The sequence below is a fragment of the Oryctolagus cuniculus genome, chromosome 5 (genome assembly GCF_051225735.1).
Source record: "Oryctolagus cuniculus isolate XC-2025 breed Fujian yellow rabbit chromosome 5, ASM5122573v1, whole genome shotgun sequence".
Taxonomy (NCBI): domain Eukaryota; kingdom Metazoa; phylum Chordata; class Mammalia; order Lagomorpha; family Leporidae; genus Oryctolagus; species Oryctolagus cuniculus.
Window position 1 is genome coordinate 124,724,590 of NC_142871.1, and position 17,191 is coordinate 124,741,780.

At 48.2% G+C, this 17,191-nt stretch overlaps 1 protein-coding gene across 11 annotated transcripts in view; it reads right to left on the reverse strand.

The window, feature by feature from the left end:
• RUNX2 (RUNX family transcription factor 2) overlaps positions 1-17,191 on the reverse strand; it is a 359,432-nt gene that overhangs the window by 253,490 nt on the left and 88,751 nt on the right. For 9 of the 11 annotated variants that reach the window (XM_070074039.2, XM_089333873.1, XM_089333877.1 and 6 more), the window contains exon 1: positions 1,654-2,523. In XM_070074039.2, the coding sequence (XP_069930140.2) occupies positions 1,654-2,034 (381 nt within the window). In that variant the 5' untranslated portion in view covers positions 2,035-2,523. Of the gene's footprint in view, positions 1-1,653; positions 2,524-17,191 lie in introns of those variants that run through there. The other 2 variants (XM_070074031.2, XM_051855670.3) reach the window with 1 other exon arrangement.

The window sequence follows — 17,191 nt, forward strand, 5'->3', positions numbered from 1 at the left end:
TTCTTTCCACCCACACACGGAATCTGAATTGGTGCGTGGAGGCGGGGGGTGGGGGGGCGGCGATCAACAACCGGGAACTGCCAGGGGCCCGTGGGAGTCTGGCCCCGGGGTCCGCCACGGAGGAACTGGCACGATTCCTCCCTTTCCCCCCCTCCCCCGAGGTCTCGCTTCCCACCCTGCTCCCCACAGATCCCACAGCCCAGGGGGTGTCGGGCCCACCTCCTCCAGCGCAGGGGCGAGCAAGGGCGGAGGGTGTGCGGGGAGCGCTCGCCTCCCCGTCGGGCCCCGCACGGGTCCGGCCCCCGCCGAGGGTGGGCAGCCCGAGACCCCCGTCTCCCTATCCAGCCAGGGAGCGCCCGCCCCGGGGCTCCGCGCCTCCCCCTGGCGAGGGCTGCTCCGGGAAATCTGCAGCGAGTCTGCGAGCGCCTCGGGAAGCCGCGAGGGGCGCGGGACCCCTCCGCCCCGTCTACCTGCCGAGCGCCTGCCACCCGCCCTGCGACTAACGGGCCGGCGGGGCGGAGGAGGCCGCTGTAGCGTCTCCGGGGCCCAACCCTTGCGCGCCCACGCCTCCACCTCTCAGAAGCCTGAGGGGCCTTTGGGGTTTGAACCCCTCCAGCATCCGAGTGGTGATAAAAACACATCTTCGAAAATGTCACCTCAGTTTTCAAGCCGGGGCAAACCGAAGTTGGTCCCAAGTTTCCCTCATCCCTCTCAGGCGCGGCCGGGCGCGCAGCTGGGTCCCGGCGAGAGGCGGCCGAGCCCCCGCCCCCTACCCCGGCCCCCGCCGCCCCGCACTCGAGGGCCCAGCGCCGCGGACTCCGGACCTCCCCGCCTCAGGGCGCGCGGAGACCCTGGAGGCCCCGCCTTCCCCCCCGGTAACGGGAACTGGCGCAGATCGGCGAACAGAGCAAACGCCCCCGTCCCGCGCCTCTCAGGAGCCCCCTAGGCTTAGCCCGGGACCCTCCAGAGTTCAGGTAGTGCGGCCCACGCGTCGCAGCCCGCAGCCTGCCTCGGCCCCCAGACATTGGTGCCCGGCGTCCGCGCCCCGCAAACACCGGCCCCCGAGCCCGGGAGGGGCCGGGGCCGCTGAGCTCAGGCGGATCGGGGCAGGGGATGCGGAGACCGGTGTTTGGGGTTGCGTGCGAGAACCCCGGAGAGAGGCGGCACCGGCAGCCCTCGGCGCAGGGCCGGCCGGGATGCCCAGCGAGGAAGACGCGGGAGTCCGGGGAGAGGGCACCGGGGGCCTCGCCCCTGGGGCAGGGGGCGGGGTGCAGCAAGTGGGGCTGGCGGGGCACGGTGGGCACCTTAGGGCTCCTAAGGGGGGAGGGGAGGCGCCTCGGGGGAGTGGGGTAGAACGCAGGCCGGGAGGCTGGAGGGGTGATGAATGGGTCAGGGGGACTTGGGCAGAGAGGTCGTGGTGGCAGCGGGCACAGGTGGGCGAGGGAGGGATTTTCTCGCGGCGACTACTCCCCGAACACGACCAGGCAGCGGGAGATAGAGGGGCAGCCGGGAGGTCCCTTGGGTCAGAGCCGCCGCGGCAGGGGGGGGGGGTCTTGGAGGACGCCCGGGGCCCGGCCCCCGAGAGCACGGAGGCGGCGGCGGGCAGGTTGCGCGGGGCCCGGCCGGGGGCGGGGGGCGGCCGTAGCCTCTTACCTTGAAGGCCACGGGCAGGGTCTTGTTGCAGCGCCAGTGCGAGGGCAGCACCGAGCACAGGAAGTTGGGGCTGTCGGTGCGGACAAGTTCGGCTGGGTGGTCGGCGATGATCTCCACCATGGTGCGGTTGTCGTGTGGCGGCCTCAACCGGGGCACCGCGGCGGCCGCCGCTGCCGCCGCCGCCGCCGCCGCTGCCGCCGCCGCCGCCTCCTGCTGCTGCTGCTGTTGCTGCTGCTGCTGCTGTTGCTGCTGCTGCTGTTGCTGTTGCTGCTGCTGCTGCGCAGCCACCACCGGGCTCACGTCGCTCATCTTGCCGGGCTGCAGGCTGCTGGAGGGGGGGCTGAAGCGCCGGCTGGTGCTCGGATCTACGGGAATACGCATCACAACAGCCACAAGTTAGCGAAGTGGCCGGGGGAGGGGGAGGAGGGTGGAAATGAGGGGCGAGGAGGAGGAAATTGGGGGGGGTGTAGGCGAGACAGGGGGAAAGGGGATGGAGGTGACGGGGCTGAGGAGGTGAGAAATGAAGTTCGATGAAGCCGACTGCCCGGCGGAGTCTGAGGGGGGCCAGTGGTGGCGTTGCGGCGCGGTGAGGTTGCGAGCAGGGAGAACCCGGAGGCGCTGATCTGTCCCGGAGCCGCTGGAACACCCCGGGTGGCAGCTGCAGACGGGCGCGGGGGTGTGTTCGGCCCGGAGAGGCAAGGGGCTTGAGTTTGCAGCGTGGAGTGGGGTCCCTTGGGGCAGCGCGTCCTGGGTGCGCTGGCGCCCCCTCCCAGTTCGAGTCCAGCGGTGGAGCCGAGTGGGTTCAGCAGTCCAGCCCCGGGGCCGGCACTGCCCCGCGCTGCCCGCCACCGCCGCGCCGCGCGCTGCTACCCAGCCGCAGGCGGCCGCGCCGCCGCCCTCCCGCGCCGCCGCCGCCGCCGCCGCCTCCTCCTCCGCGGCGGCCGCCGCTCCCCCCGCGCGGGCGGCACGCTCAGATTCCTCCCGCGGCGGCTGCCAGCCCGGCTCCCGGGCTCGGCTCCTTCCTCTCCCTTCTTCTCTTCTCGCCCCCTCACCGCCACCTCCTCGCATCCACTCCCTTCTGCTACGTGCAAAGCTCCCCTGTCCCTCGCGCTTCGAGGTGCCAGGAGGTAAGTCGCGGGCAGCGGATCTGGGGGCAACGGATTTCGAGCCCGCGAATCGCAGCCGCTGCCGCCGCCCGCCGGCCGCGCGAAGCAGCCCCCCGCGCGCCGTGCGCAGCTTCCGAGGCCGAGAGAGAGGCGGCCCCAGCCGAGGGCGATCTCTCCTGGCCGCGCGCGTCCTCTTGCTCCCCCACCCCCAGAACCAGGAACCCCCTCTTGGTCGGACGAGGCTGCAGCGGAGACGCCAGAGAGCCGCCGGCCGATCTGACTGTCGTTATTTTTCGTTGTTAACTTCGGCAGAGTAGGAAGGAAAATTCTTGAGCTTGGGTGCCTACTTCTCTGCGCTCTTCACCCGCCCCCCACCCCGCCCCCCACTCCTGCCCGAGCAGCTCCCGGGAAGAAGAAAGGTTTTGCAGGGTTTGGGTGGTTTTTGTCTTAAGTGACACACACACGCACAAATGAGGGGTTGGAGGGGTGTCCTTAGTTTTTAGAAACTCAAGTGGACGGCTGGACACTTCTCGTCCCCCCCCCCCTTATGTATTCCATCTTGTCATCCCCAGAAAGCAAGGATGAGTTTTTTTAAAGGACTGAGAAACTGTCAGCTTGATTAAAATAAGTGACAAAAAAAACTCTTGCTAGGAGAAGACTCCAGCGGCGTTCTATGAATTTCAATCTTAGCTTCTTTTTGACCCTCCGCTCTCGAGTACAAATATATAGAGTAAAATACAAAATAAAAAATGCAAAATGCTTCAATGACTATTTATTTCCTAAAATGAATTTAAAAAGCGATTTTGCATCCCCAAAAAGTTGTGGTCGAGAGGATGAAGGAGCGCGGGGGGGGGGGCGGTTGGGGGGAAGCGGCTCTTTTTACCTAAAATGTGGTTTTTGGAGGCTGGGATTTCTAATGATTAGGTTTTTGTGGTTTATATAGACACGACTCTGGCTAAGGCGATCATTACGCTGATGAGAGTCAGAAGCACGTGGGTGTCTCCGACCAGCCTCAAACTCTGAACCTTCAAAACAAATAAAACAATGCGCGGCGCCCGCAGAAGCCGGGAAATTCGCTGGAGGCTACCGCGCCGCAGCGAGAGGGCACGGGGCCGGCTCGCCCTCTGCGCCGGGGGCCGCTGCTTTTCTTGCTTATTTTCCTACCCTTGAAAGCCTTGTAAAGCTTGAAAACTTTGCAGAGAGCATCATCAGTTGCCAAAGTTTCAAAGACTCCTGATAGGGTAGCTGACACCGTAATCAGTGATTTTACAAAATAAATGAAAAGTTAGCATGCCTCCCTCTTGGAGTGTATTAGGGAAATGAGATAGGTGGGTCATCAGTCACCTCCTCTCATCTTATTGAAAGCTAGTCACATTCCCATTAATTGGTGTTTCTATTACTCGGTGCAAGCGCCTCCTGCCCTCGGCAGCGACCCGCCACGACCCTCCCTCTGGGCTTTTTAAGTGTCTGTTCCCGGGTCTGCGCCCTTGAATGGGCCTGGCCGGGCTCCGAGAGCGTGGGAGTCGCGGAAGAGGGGGTCCTGGTGCCTTTTGGGATGAACGTGGAGGGGCTGTGGCTGCCGGACTGTCTGGTCGCGGGGCTGCGCGCCGGCCTTGGGGGCTTCCAGACCGCAGGGGCGCAGGTGGCCGTGGGGGTAGCCAGGCCGGGGCTCCCACCTGGTGAGGATAGAGTTCGGGGGCGGGGGGGGGGACACTGCTGTCCTTCCTCTTAGTGCCTACCTTTCTTTTCTCTAGCCACAACTCCACGCCACCTTCATCTCTTCCCTGCCTCACTTCTCTCTCCACGTTCCCGCCTCTGGCCCCAAATCCCTCTCAAGCCCGAAGCCTCCTCGCCGCGCCCCTCCCGCCTCCTCGGCCTTCCCACGGCCGCCTTGCCACCGCCGCCACCCTCGGTGCGTCTCAGAAGCGATGCCCGTTAGGACTGCCGCTCCCAAACCTACTCGCTCGCGGCCTGCTGGCCTCCGGGCCGGGGCGGCCCTGGGGTGCGAGAACCCACTCATCCGGACGAACCAGCAGCGCTGCGACCTGGCTGCGCTGTCTCCTGCGCCTGCGATTTTTTAATTATCTTTTCGGTCACAGGGGAGAGCTCTAACCCCGGGCACGGCCGCGCCTCGTGCGTGCGCAGGTCTCCCCAGGCGCAGGCAAGGGAAGACAGGCTTTCCCTCCACTGGGAAAAAAGGGAGGGGGACGGCTGCATCGTCTCCTCGCCCACCTGACACTCCCTCGCAGCACACTCGCACAGCCACACGCCGGCACGCGTAATACACCGCTCACGAGCGTGGCTTGCCTGCTCCCTCTTGGGGGCCAGTTTTATCGGGGTCACACTGTGCCACTTTCGGAACAGAGATCTCTGACTCGCTTTGTTTTTTAATGTGTGGGGGCTGCGAGGGTGCAGAGGAGTCACAGGAAATGGATTATGTCTGCGGTCAAAAGGAAATAGAAATTCCGTGATGGGTGATTTGCCCCCTTCTCTGGGCTTGTCTTCTTGCCAGAGAGTCCAAGACCAGGGGACTCCTGAAATTTGAAGACAGTGAGAAACGGTCAATATTTCACATATGGGCGACCGGGGGCGGGGGGGTTCTTTGTATAAGAAATTCCCGGGCTGTGGAAATTTAAGAGATCATGTTGGACGCTTTTACTCTTTTCTTTCTCCATTGCTGGTTTATCCTTCCTTTGTTTCACTGGGTGAATAGTAAAAATGTGCAGGCCTCAATGGTTGGGGATTTTAAGGGCAATTTAATCAATGGTGAGATTATTTATTTTAATTAATCATATCCGGTAATTCAGCTTTATAGCCTTCCTCACAAACTCCCTCCATTAAACATTTCAGTGGAACTAATATAAGCAGCTCTTGGAAGTTACTAGTCTTGGATCCCTTAAAATATCCTACAGTTATTTATAATGTGGAAATGAAATTTTCCACTGAATACCCTAACAACGTTTCAGGTCTCTGGCACAGAGGATTTTCAGTCTCCTTTTAAAAATATCCTCTCGCTGAACATTCACACTTTCAACTGGAACTGCCTGAGCCTGGGACTGATGATGGCTTGGCTCTGAGCGGTATACTTAAAGGAAAAAAACATTTTTACAGACCCCCAAACCAAACCTCTCCTGGTAATAGTAGGCACATAGGAAAACCATGAGGCTTTGCATATGTGTGTTTTGTGCCATACTTCCATTGATCTCACCCTCGAGCTTAGATTTTCTTCTATGCTGAAATGTTCAGAACAAATCACCCACAAAATCCTCTTCAGAAATACTCATTTTTCGCTTGTATGTTATGGCATTTAAAAAAAAAGCACTTTTTTTCTGAAAATGTAGCTACTCTGAAAGACACAAGCATAATTTCACATTCCATCTCCTTTAACATTTGGTATGACTCTTCAACAATACCTGAAAATTCTGACTTTGCAAACAAAGTGTGATATGAAGTGGCCAAGTTATTCATCCAGTCAAAGAACTGAACCCTCAATGTAGGCACAGAACCTAGGCTTCTTTCATTCTGGTTTCCTATTCTAACTCCTCTACGTTATGTGTTTTTTCACAGTTAAAAGTAGAAAAAAAAAAAAACTAAAAATCTTAGCTATTTTTCAATAATAAAGATGACAATCAATGGAAAATTATGGCTAAGTTGGTGATCCCTAAAGCTTTAAATGTTTCTGGACTAATGCCTGTTTTTATACAATATACAAGTTAATTTTTTTGCATTTTTAAATAGCTGAAGAAATTTAAGGAATAATATTCATGCTGTACAAAGATGATATTAAATGCAAACTTCAGTGTCTAAAAGTAAGGATTTATTGGAATTCACCAATACTATGTATTATCTATTGGTGTCTTCATCTAGAGTGGTAGACTTGTGTGGTTGTAACAAAGATTTTTATGGCCCAAAAGGCTAAAATATTTAGTTTTTTTAATAGGAAAAGTTAGCCAATCCCTGCCCTAAATCGAAAGGCATTCAGGATCTAGCAGAATGAGACGATAGAAAGCAGTAGATATTAAAGAGAATAATGGAATGGAGTGTGCCTGAGGTTCAAATTAGTTCTTTAAAGTAAAAAACATATAATTTAACATTCTTCTTCGAATAAAATGTTAATAAGTTACAAATATTTTTCACTTAATACTTTCAGAAATGACAAATGAATGAGGAATAAATGCATTTTGATGGTTTCCTTTGTCTTGCAAATCTCCGTATGTCAGCATCTCCCTTTATCCTTAAAACACAGTAGGAGCGTATTAATTACATAGGTGAGAAGAGTGAAGAAATTTTCATGTAGTTTGAACATGAAGAGGTAAGGCTTTAATAGATTTGTATTCTATCTAGTTTACTCATGTTAAATAAGTAACACAAAGGAGCATACCAAGAAGTTTCTGGTATAGAGTATATTCACAAGTCCTACATACACTTTTAAGAAGTCAGTTTCATAATTTCAATGTCCCAGAGCTTTCTGACACACTATTTTGCATTTTGATTTTTTTTATCCAGTTAAATACTCTGATTTGTTTGAAGCTCAGTAAATTTCCCATTGCCATTGGACCCGTAACAATTTGCGTGGCTGTAACAAGAGATGAAATGTTTGTAGTGGAGGACTTAGCATCGTAAACCTCTCCTTGTTGTGCTATTGAGCGTCCCCCTGGGCCACTTCCAGGAACTTTTAAGAGAGTACAGAGCTGTCATAAAAAAAAAAAAAAAAAAAAAAAACCTGACACTTGCCACATGACCTTTTGGAACTACATTTGTGGAGCACCTATCTAATTGCTCTTCCGGAATGCTACTACCTCAAGAGGTACATATTTTGTTCAACTAAAATACCACTTTACTAAATGACATCCTAGTGACTGGAAGAGACCAGTATAATTTCTAAAGAGAATCTAATTAATTACCTAGGAGTCAAAGAAATAAAACTGACTTTTCGAAATCAACCCTCTGAAATATTGGCATTGCCAATTGGCATATGGCAGTAGTGTTGATCTCTGAGTGGTAATGGAAGGTTACACATAAAAGTTCATGGAGGTCTGTGATGAGGCATCTAAGAACACCCTAAAATTCAAGGTTTCCCATAGTCATTCAACCCTCTTATCAATCCGCTCATAACCTATTACTTTCAAAGCCCCTCGGAAGATGCTATCCAATTCTAATTCTGGTGCCCAAAGTTCCAGAGTTTCACATATGACTTTGCAGCGGTAGCCTGTACCTTTTCTCCCTTCCCTACACTCCATCATCAGGGTGAGAAAAGTAAATCATAATACTCTCAGTCTGTCTAACAAAGTACAAAAATCAGCATTTGCACAGTGGGAGAAATTTGAATTACAAACCAGAGATGAAAGAAAAATAAAACAGAAAAAAATACACAATGGCAAGAGTCCAAGTTGGTTCTATTTGCTGAGTACCAAGGGACACCAGTTATAGGGCACCATTTTAAATGCTTTGCTTCGCTGGATTTCAAACTCACAAATTCTCCTTCTAGTGTGCTCCCCCATGCTTTCCTTTACTAGGCTTTTCTCAGTCAAAGCACTTTCTTCTAATCTAGCCACGGCCGAGTTCTATAAGCAATAACTATTTCATCTTCTCCAAGTTTAAATGGGTCTCCTGGGGCTCTGGTTGTAGCACAACAGGTTACACTGCCTTCTAGGATAACAGCATCCCATATGAGCTCCGATTCAAGGCCCAGCTGCTCCACTTCTGATCCAGCTCCCTGCCAAAGTGCCTGGGAAAACAGCAGATGGTGGCCCAAGTGCTTGGAGTCCTGACACTCATGTGGGAGACCTGGTTGGAGTTCTGGGCTCCTGGCTTTCTCCTGGCCCAATCCCAGCTATTGTTGCCATTTGGAGAGTGAACCAGTACTTAGATCTGCCTGTCTCTATCTCTCTCCTTTTCTCTCTGTCACTCTGCCTTTCTGCTAAATAATTTTTTTAAAAAATAAGACTCTTGAATTATCTTTTTGATGGGCAGTATCTTATCCTCATGCACATTATTATCGTCACTGTTTTTCTTCCTTAGATGTATCAGTTGTCAACGTATTGCCTGTCAGCTCCAGATCCACCCTTTTTACCTGCTCTGGGAAAATGGATCTGGGCCTGTTAAATATTTCCCTTTACCAGCAGACATTGACATTTTGTCAATAGGTGGCACTGGAGATGCATTGCAGGAGGACAAGATTGTGCTTCCTGGTTCCCTTGTGTTTACAGAGCAGCAGGCTTTAGCAGTACAGCAAAGGGAGCTTCTCCAGCAACTGGCTCCTGTATTACACACACACACACACACACACACACATACACACACACATACACACACACGCACACACACACACACACACTGCACCCCTGAGGCCCAACTGCTGCAGGTGAGGACAGTTTCTCTGGTGCGAGGATCCTGGAGTGCAGGTCAGCCAGCAGCCCCCCAGCACCTCCCCTCTTGCACTATCATTGTGTCTCTGCGGAGACACTTCCTTCCTCCAGAACCAGAGAGGGAAGATTTGCAGCAATGTCCACCCGCCAATGCAACCTGTCTGCCATCCAGTAAGCCCAGACTGTGGAGGGTCTGAGTCTCAGTTCTGGGTGGGTATTGGGAGGATTATTCATTAGTTGCACTATTTTAGCTCTGCAGGCAGTGGATGCTCTTATTTCTACATTCTTTAGTGTTTTCTTCACTTCTTCCTAGCCAATTCTTTATTACTCCAAATCCTCTGTTATGGTCAACAATTCTTTATATTAAACTTTACTTGTTCAAATCATTGTGTGGTTTCTTTCTCTTCTCTGGACCCAAACCAATATGCTAAGGTTTCCATTTTTTGGCCCCTAAGATATTCATTGTCCTTGTCCATTTCGGAACCTCCATCTGGATCACATGAGCATTTCCAACACTGCATCACATCTATGAGGTAATTTATCTCTACCTGATAGGTATGGTAAGTATATAGTTAGAAGACTTAACAAAGGAATACATGGTCCAAGAGTAGAAATATTATAAAGCACAGGGTAAAATTGGTGGATATTTGTCCCAAGAATTCTCCTGACAACTTGCATGTAATCCCACAGCCCACACTTCGATTACAATAAATGAAAACTCACACAAAACTTCCATAGCTGTTCTCTCACTAGATCTGGTCATGGAAAGTGGAATGAATATCTTGCAGGATCTGAAGAGTAAAATACTACTGCCAAGGAAAAGAGAGGCTCAGAACTAAATGATTGCTGCTTTATTGCAGTTGAAATCAGAGATAAGCAATGCTATGGCCCATGATAAAAATAAAATGGGGAAGAACAGGCAGTTAGCCTAGAAGTTAAGATGCCTGTGTCCCACATAGGAGCAACTGGGTTCAATACTCAGATTTCTGACTCCATCTTCTTGCCAGTTGAGACTCCAGCAGACAACAGTGATGGCTCAAGTAACTGGATTCCTGCCACCCTCTGGGGAAACCTGGATTGAGTTCCTAGCTCCTGGCTTCCTTGTAGACATTTGGTTGGTGAGCCAGCAGATAGGAGCTTGCTGTCCCTTGCTCTTCTCCCCTTCCTCCACCCCCTGCCAAATGAAGAAATAAATTTTTAAAAATAAAATAAAATTGAGGGGCTGGCACTGTGGCACAGTGGATTAAGACACAGCCTTCAATGCTGGCATCCCATATGAGTGACTGTTCAAGTCCTGACTGTTCCACTTCCAATCCAGCTTCCTGCTATTGCACCTGGGAAAGCAGCAGCAAACAGTCCAAATGCTTAGGCTTCTGTCACCCAACTGGGAGACCCAAAAGGAGTTCCAGGCTCCTGGCTTCAGCCTGCCAAAGTCCAAGCCATTGTGGCTATTTAGGAAGTGAACCAGTGGATGGAAGATCTGTGTGTGTGTGTGTGTGTGTGTGTCTCCTTCTCTCTGTAACCCTGCCTTTCAAATAAATAAACAAATAAATCTTTAAAAAATAATAATAAAATTGAGAAAACACTGGATTAAACTAAATAAATTGATTTAGTATTGTCAATTTCCTCCCAGTTTTTACTACACTATATACATCCTAAATCTCCATGAGAATGTAAAATACAGGATTTACAAACTTAATTATTGCTTCTAAAACAATTTAAAAGTTTTTGAGGTATTTTGAGAAAATACTGAGCTAAAGGAGGGAAAAATTGTGTTGGCTGTCTAGAAGGGAATATTGCAATGTACTGAGGAAATAAAGGTAGGCGGCTTGTAGCTAACTCTCAGAGGGTCTTGGTACCATGTTTCCCACCTTTGTACACATTGAAAAGAATCCTTTCCCCCAATACCCCTGCCTATCACTATGCTTGGTCTGAGTAAGAGAGTTAAATAGAAGTTTCTCTTGGCAAGAGAAGGAGAGTCATGCAAATATAGAGTGGAATCCTTTATCTTTTAAATTTTTATTCATTTTCATTTATTTGAAAGGAAGAGAGAAAGAGAGCTCGAATCTACTGGTTCACTCCCTCAATGTGCCTAACAGCCAGTGCTGGACCAAGCCACAGCCAGGAGCTCAGAACTCAATCCAGGTCTCCTACATGGTAGCAGCTGTTTGAGCCATCAGGCACTCCGATAGGGGCCACAGGCCAAGTGACACTTTAACCATTGCACCAAACATCTGTCCCTGGTTTTTTGTTGTTGTTTTTTTTTTGTTTGTTTGTTTTTTGACAGGCAGAGTGAACAGTGAGAGAGAGAGAGAGAGAAAGAGAGAGAGAGAGAGAAAGGTCTTCCTTTTTCCGTTGGTTCATCCCCCTAATGGCCACTGCAGCCAGCGCACCGTGCTGATCTGAAGCCAGGAGCCAGGTGCTTCTTCTGGTCTCCCATGTGGGTGCAGGGCCCAAGGACCTGGGCCATCCTCCACTGCCCTCCTGGGCCATAGCAGAGAGCTGGACTGGAAGAACCGGGACAGAATCTGGCGCCCCAACCAGGACTAGAACCCAGGGTGCCGGCGTCGCAGGCAGAGGATTAGCCTATGGAGCCGCGGTGCCGGCCTGTCCCTGTTCTTCAGTTACAATTTTGATATTTGCTTTATCATTAATTTTTTGGTATTAAATTTGATTTTTAAGAATATTGCATTAAAATATTAACTTAAATACTAGATTTTTGGAATCCCCTTAAATTTTGCACCCAGGTAGCTGCTTTTCTCATTTCATCCTAATCCTGGCCTAAACCTCCCTGCTTCATTACCAACATCTTTCCTTTTCTTCTGTATTACTAAATGCAAAAACCAAACTGCAATCAATCCATATTCCACAAAGCAAGGCATTGTAAATCTTCAGTACAAATTGAGGCATCAACAGCAGCTATAACAGAAAGTTGACCTTCACTATGTAATTAGGAGTGTGTGTGTGTGTATGTGTGTGTATGGTTTTGTGTGTGTGTGAGAGAGAGAGAGAGAAACAGAGATATTTTTCTGGTTATCACTCTTTGGCAGCAAAAATACTGATCATATGTTTATTATTATGTAATTTTCAAAAGGTGAAAGATGTGCCTTCTTCATTGTTTTCATTCATTTTAGAATTGTCTTCAGTTTTATTTAAATATGTTGCAAACACAATACACTTAGAGCCCAGTATCTTTTGTTTCTATAAACATGGTGTCTTTGATGTTAAATGAATTAGATTCTTAAATTCTTCTCTTTTTTAAGATTTATTTATTTATTTGAAAGAGAGAGAGAGAGAGAAAGATCTTCCAACCACTGGTTCACTCCCCAAATGGCCATAATGACCAGGGCTGGGCCAGACAGAAGCCAGGAACCAGGAGCTTCTTCTGGGTCTCCCACATGGGTGCAGGGGCCCAAGGACTTGGGCCGTCTTCCACTACTTTCCCAGCTACATTAGCAGGGAGCTGGATTGCAAGTGGAACAGCCAGGACTCAAACCAGCACCCAAATGGAATGCTGGCACTGGAGGCTGTGGTTTTAACACACTTCACCACAGTGTCGGCCCTAGATTCTTCTTTTAATAACTGAAATGGATTCCATTATCAAATCTTTACAAGTGTTTGAAAGAGGCAGTCACCACTGGTGCCATTATGAAAGTCAACTTTCAATGGAGTGGGAAAAAGTAGAAAAGCAAAAAGACATTAAAAAAAATTAAGCTTACTTGGCCAGTACTCCTTCCTCTATCAATATAGTTCTTTCCTGTTCATTCACATATTTGCCCCAGGGAACATATTTATTTCTATTTCCTAAGTAAAACTTCTACCATTCTATAGTTTTTGATAACCAGATTTGAGTCTTTTCCTAGACATGTTGATTCTTTGACTTTTTGAAGTAGGAATTTTTCACATACCTTAAAATCACACTCCTCATATATACAAAAGAGTCTTAGTAAGTTTTGATTAGGGTATTTACCTAAACAAAGTATGGATAAAATATGGATAGTCAACAAATCTAAAATCCTGTTGAATTACACTACTCTCATTTTTTTCCAGTAAGAAATCCTATAGTAAACTGAACTGAATGAAATGTTCTAGATCTTCACCTGATGCATTCCGTTTACGCTTATTATTCTGAATATTGTTTAGAATATGGTTTGCATCCAGTATTTTCATTGAATAGTCTTTTTTTCTGCTTTTAACTGATTTGTTGGTGTTTATTCTTACAAAGGGGAATTATTAGGATGTGCCCATGACTGCAAACATGGAGACTGGTTGAAGTATTATAATTTCTTACTTATTATCATTCATGATTTAATCATGGTTTCTCTGATGTTAATAGTCCTCCTTCATAAGAAAATAAATAACTTTAGGGGCCAGTGCTGTGGTGCAGCGGGTTAACGCCCTGGCCTGCAATGCCGGCATCCCATATGGGTGCCGGTTCGAGATCCAGCTGCTCCACTTCCAATCCAGCTCTCTGCTATGGCCTGGGAAAGCAGAAGGGGATGGCCCAAGTCCTTGGGCCCCTGCACCTGCATGGGAGGCCCAGAAAATGCTCCTGGCTCCTGGCTTCAGATCTGCGCAGCTCCGACCATTATGGCCATCTGGGGAGTGAACCAGCAGATGGAAGACCTCTCTCTCTCTTTCTCTCTCTCTCTCTCTCTCTCTGCTTCTCCTCTCTCTGTGTAAATCTGACTTTCAAATAAATACATAAATCTTAAAAAAAAAGAAAAGAAATATCTTTTTATAAAAGGCATCCACGGAAAACTTGAACTGTGAAACATGAATTAATAACAAGAAAATTACTAAGAGTATAATACATAAGAAGCATAACTCATCTTATAGTCAGCCTTAAAAATTGAAAGACTTTCAATTTTTAACTTTGTTTTGCTAGCGTTTACAAACTCAACCATAAAAATTCCCTCTAGGCAGAAATCTGGCAAAAACATTCTAGTTCAAAGCCAAACTTTCTATAGAATGTTTCTTCCTGTCAGTATTAACATTACAAAATGGGAAGAAAAATAGCTGGAAAGTTGCTTTGCACTTGTCACTGAAAAAAGAGGGGAGGAATACATCTAAATAGATTAAAGTCTAAATAACCCATCAGTTATCTTTATTAGACATGTATGAAGAAGAAAAATGAATTCAATTTAGTTCATTCAGTTCACCCTTGAAATTGTTCCACTATATGAAAAACCTACACAGCCTTCATCATCTTAATATGAGTTGCTCAATTTTCTGAATTTCTCAGTTGGAAAGTATATAGTTTGATGCTATTGAATGAAAAAACAATTCCTTTTTTTCTTTTTTTTTAAGATTTATTTTTATTTATTTGAAAGACACAGCTACAGAGAAAGGTAGAGACAAAGAGAGAGAGAAAGAGGTTCTCCATCCACTGGTTCACTCCCTAGATGGCCACAACAGCCAGAGCTGTGCCAATCTGAAGCCAGGAGCCAGGAGCATCTTCCGGGCCTCCCATGTGGTTGCAGGGGCCCAAAGCCATCCTCCACTGCTTTCCCAGGCCATAGCAGAGAGCTAGATCGGAAGAGGAGCAGCCGGGACTAGAACACCCACGTGGGACACTGGCGCTTCAGGCCAGGGCTTTAACCCTCTGAGCCACAGCACAGGCCCCGAAAAAACACTTTCAAAATGTTTAAATTGGAGTGGGAGAATGATCTCTTCCCTTCGAAGTTCCTTGCAGGAGCAGAGCAACAGGACCACGTGTAGACTTCATTTCTTCTTAGCACATCCTAACAGAGCGAGTAGAGCTGCCAAATAGGAAGTGCACTGGCAAACCCATTTAAACAACTCACTCTAAAACTCCAAACAAGGGCTCTGAACTAACATGTCATAAGGGCTCAGAAATTTCCACTTGAAGATTTCATAAACCCTTCAAGGTCAATATGTTCAATATTCCCAGCTCAAGATTTGAGGCACAAAGAGAGACAAGGGACAGAATTTAGGTTCCCAAGACCCATTACACAGTCATTATTTTCCTCCATCTTGGTTAATAGTACCACTGCACCTAGGATGCTCCATAATGGTAGGAACTATGTTGGTCTGGCTCACAGATAATCGGCAACCACACCATTAAAGACCGGGGAATATCATTCCTACCATATTCCATGCATACTCAGTATGAACTGCATCCCTTGGAGTCATGTAACATGATGGCTCTAACGAAAGGCCTGGAGTACGGTATGTGATTGATGTATATTAACTGATTAAGTGAATGAATATACTCCCTTAGGCAGAAGGTTGGCTATCATGATTAATTAATGTTCTCCACCATTTTCTGTTTCTCATCTATCATCTAATTCTATTAGTGCTGTTTCCTGAAAATATTCATATCTACTTTCTGCACATCTCATTGTTACTTTCTTATGTTCAGGCCTTTATCATCTTGAATCTCAACTACAATAGGCCCCTAACCTGTTTCCCTGCCTCCACTCATGCCCATCTTAGTCCCTATCCATCCTTCTTTTTTTTTTTTTTTTTTTTTTTTTAACAGGCAGAGTGGACAGTGAGAGAGAGAGACAGAGAGAAAGGTCTTCCTTTGCCGTTGGTTCACCCTCCAATGGCCACCGCGGCCGGCGCGCTGCGGCCGGCGCACCGCGCTGATCCGATGGCAGGAGCCAGGAGCCAGGTGCTTTTCCTGGTCTCCCATGGGGTGCAGGGCCCAAGCACCTGGGCCATCCTCCACTGCACTCCCTGGCCACAGCAGAGAGCTGGCCTGGAAGAGGGGCAACCGGGACAGAATCCGGCGCCCCGACCGGGACTAGAACCCGGTGTGCCGGCGCCGCTAGGCGGAGGATTAGCCTAGTGAGCTGCGGCTCCGGCCCCTATCCATCCTTCTCATTGCTATCAGCAGTCTCTTTAGAATACAATTCCAATCCCATTGCTCCGATTGCTTAATACTCTTCAGTGGTTTCATATCAATGCTCATACAGGATTAAATCCCTTCATCGTCTGGCCTTCTCAGGTTACCAACATGAGTGTAGAGTATAAAAAAATGACACCCAGGGCCGGCACCATGACACAGTGAGTTAAGATTCTGCTTGCAATGCTAGAATCCCATGTATGCTCAGGTTCAAGTCCTGCTGTTCTTTTGATTCAGCTCCTTGCTGGTGAACCTGGGAAAGCAACGGAGGATGGCCCAAATGCTTGGTCCTGTGCACCCCTGCGGGAGACCCAGATGGAGTTCCAGGCTCTGGGACCAAGCCTCGATGTTGTGGCCATTTGGGAAGTGAATCGGCAGATGGAAGGTCTCTCTATATATACCTCTCCCTCTTTCTGTGACCTTGCCTTTCAAATAAATAGATAAATCTTTTAAAAATGGTACCCAATTTTGAAAGCAAACATATCTGATGAAAAACCTCAACTATTTGTCTCAATAGCCTTTGCCCCAAACTGGGACATATTTTTCTTTCTTTCCTTCATGAGTACTGTAGCAATTTGTGTTTACCTCCAATGTTGCACTGACCACCTGAATTCTTTGTTCACATATATGTCTCTCATATAGAAATATGGAGTATACATTCCTTAAGGTCAGGAATAGGTTTTATTTCACTACTGGGAATAATGATTAGAATACAATAAGTGCCAATAAATGTATATTAAAATGAGTCAACAAATAAACATATTTAGAATTTTCTACCCTTTTGAAATATGAAATTCTCACGCTATTAAGTTACATGGTTCTAGCTCAAATTATCAAATATTAATGAGTAGAGCAACAGTGACTTTCTTAAATTTTACCAGGAATGTGAATTAGGGAAAAGACTTGGTATAATAGTTTAACCTTGTCTAGTAGAGTTGAAGTCATATATTCTATGACTTAGCATTGCCATGACTAAGTATCACACTAGTTATAATATATACAGAAAGTGAAAGCATTTTGTAAGTCACTTTGCAGTAAAGCAATGAGAAGTTGAGGGACAGTCTTTTGACACAGCAGGTTAAGCTGCCACTTGCAGAGCCGGCAACCCATACTGGAGTCCCAGCTGTTCCTCTTGCAATCCATCTGCCTACTGGTATACCTGGAAAAACAGCAGACAATGGCCCAAGGGC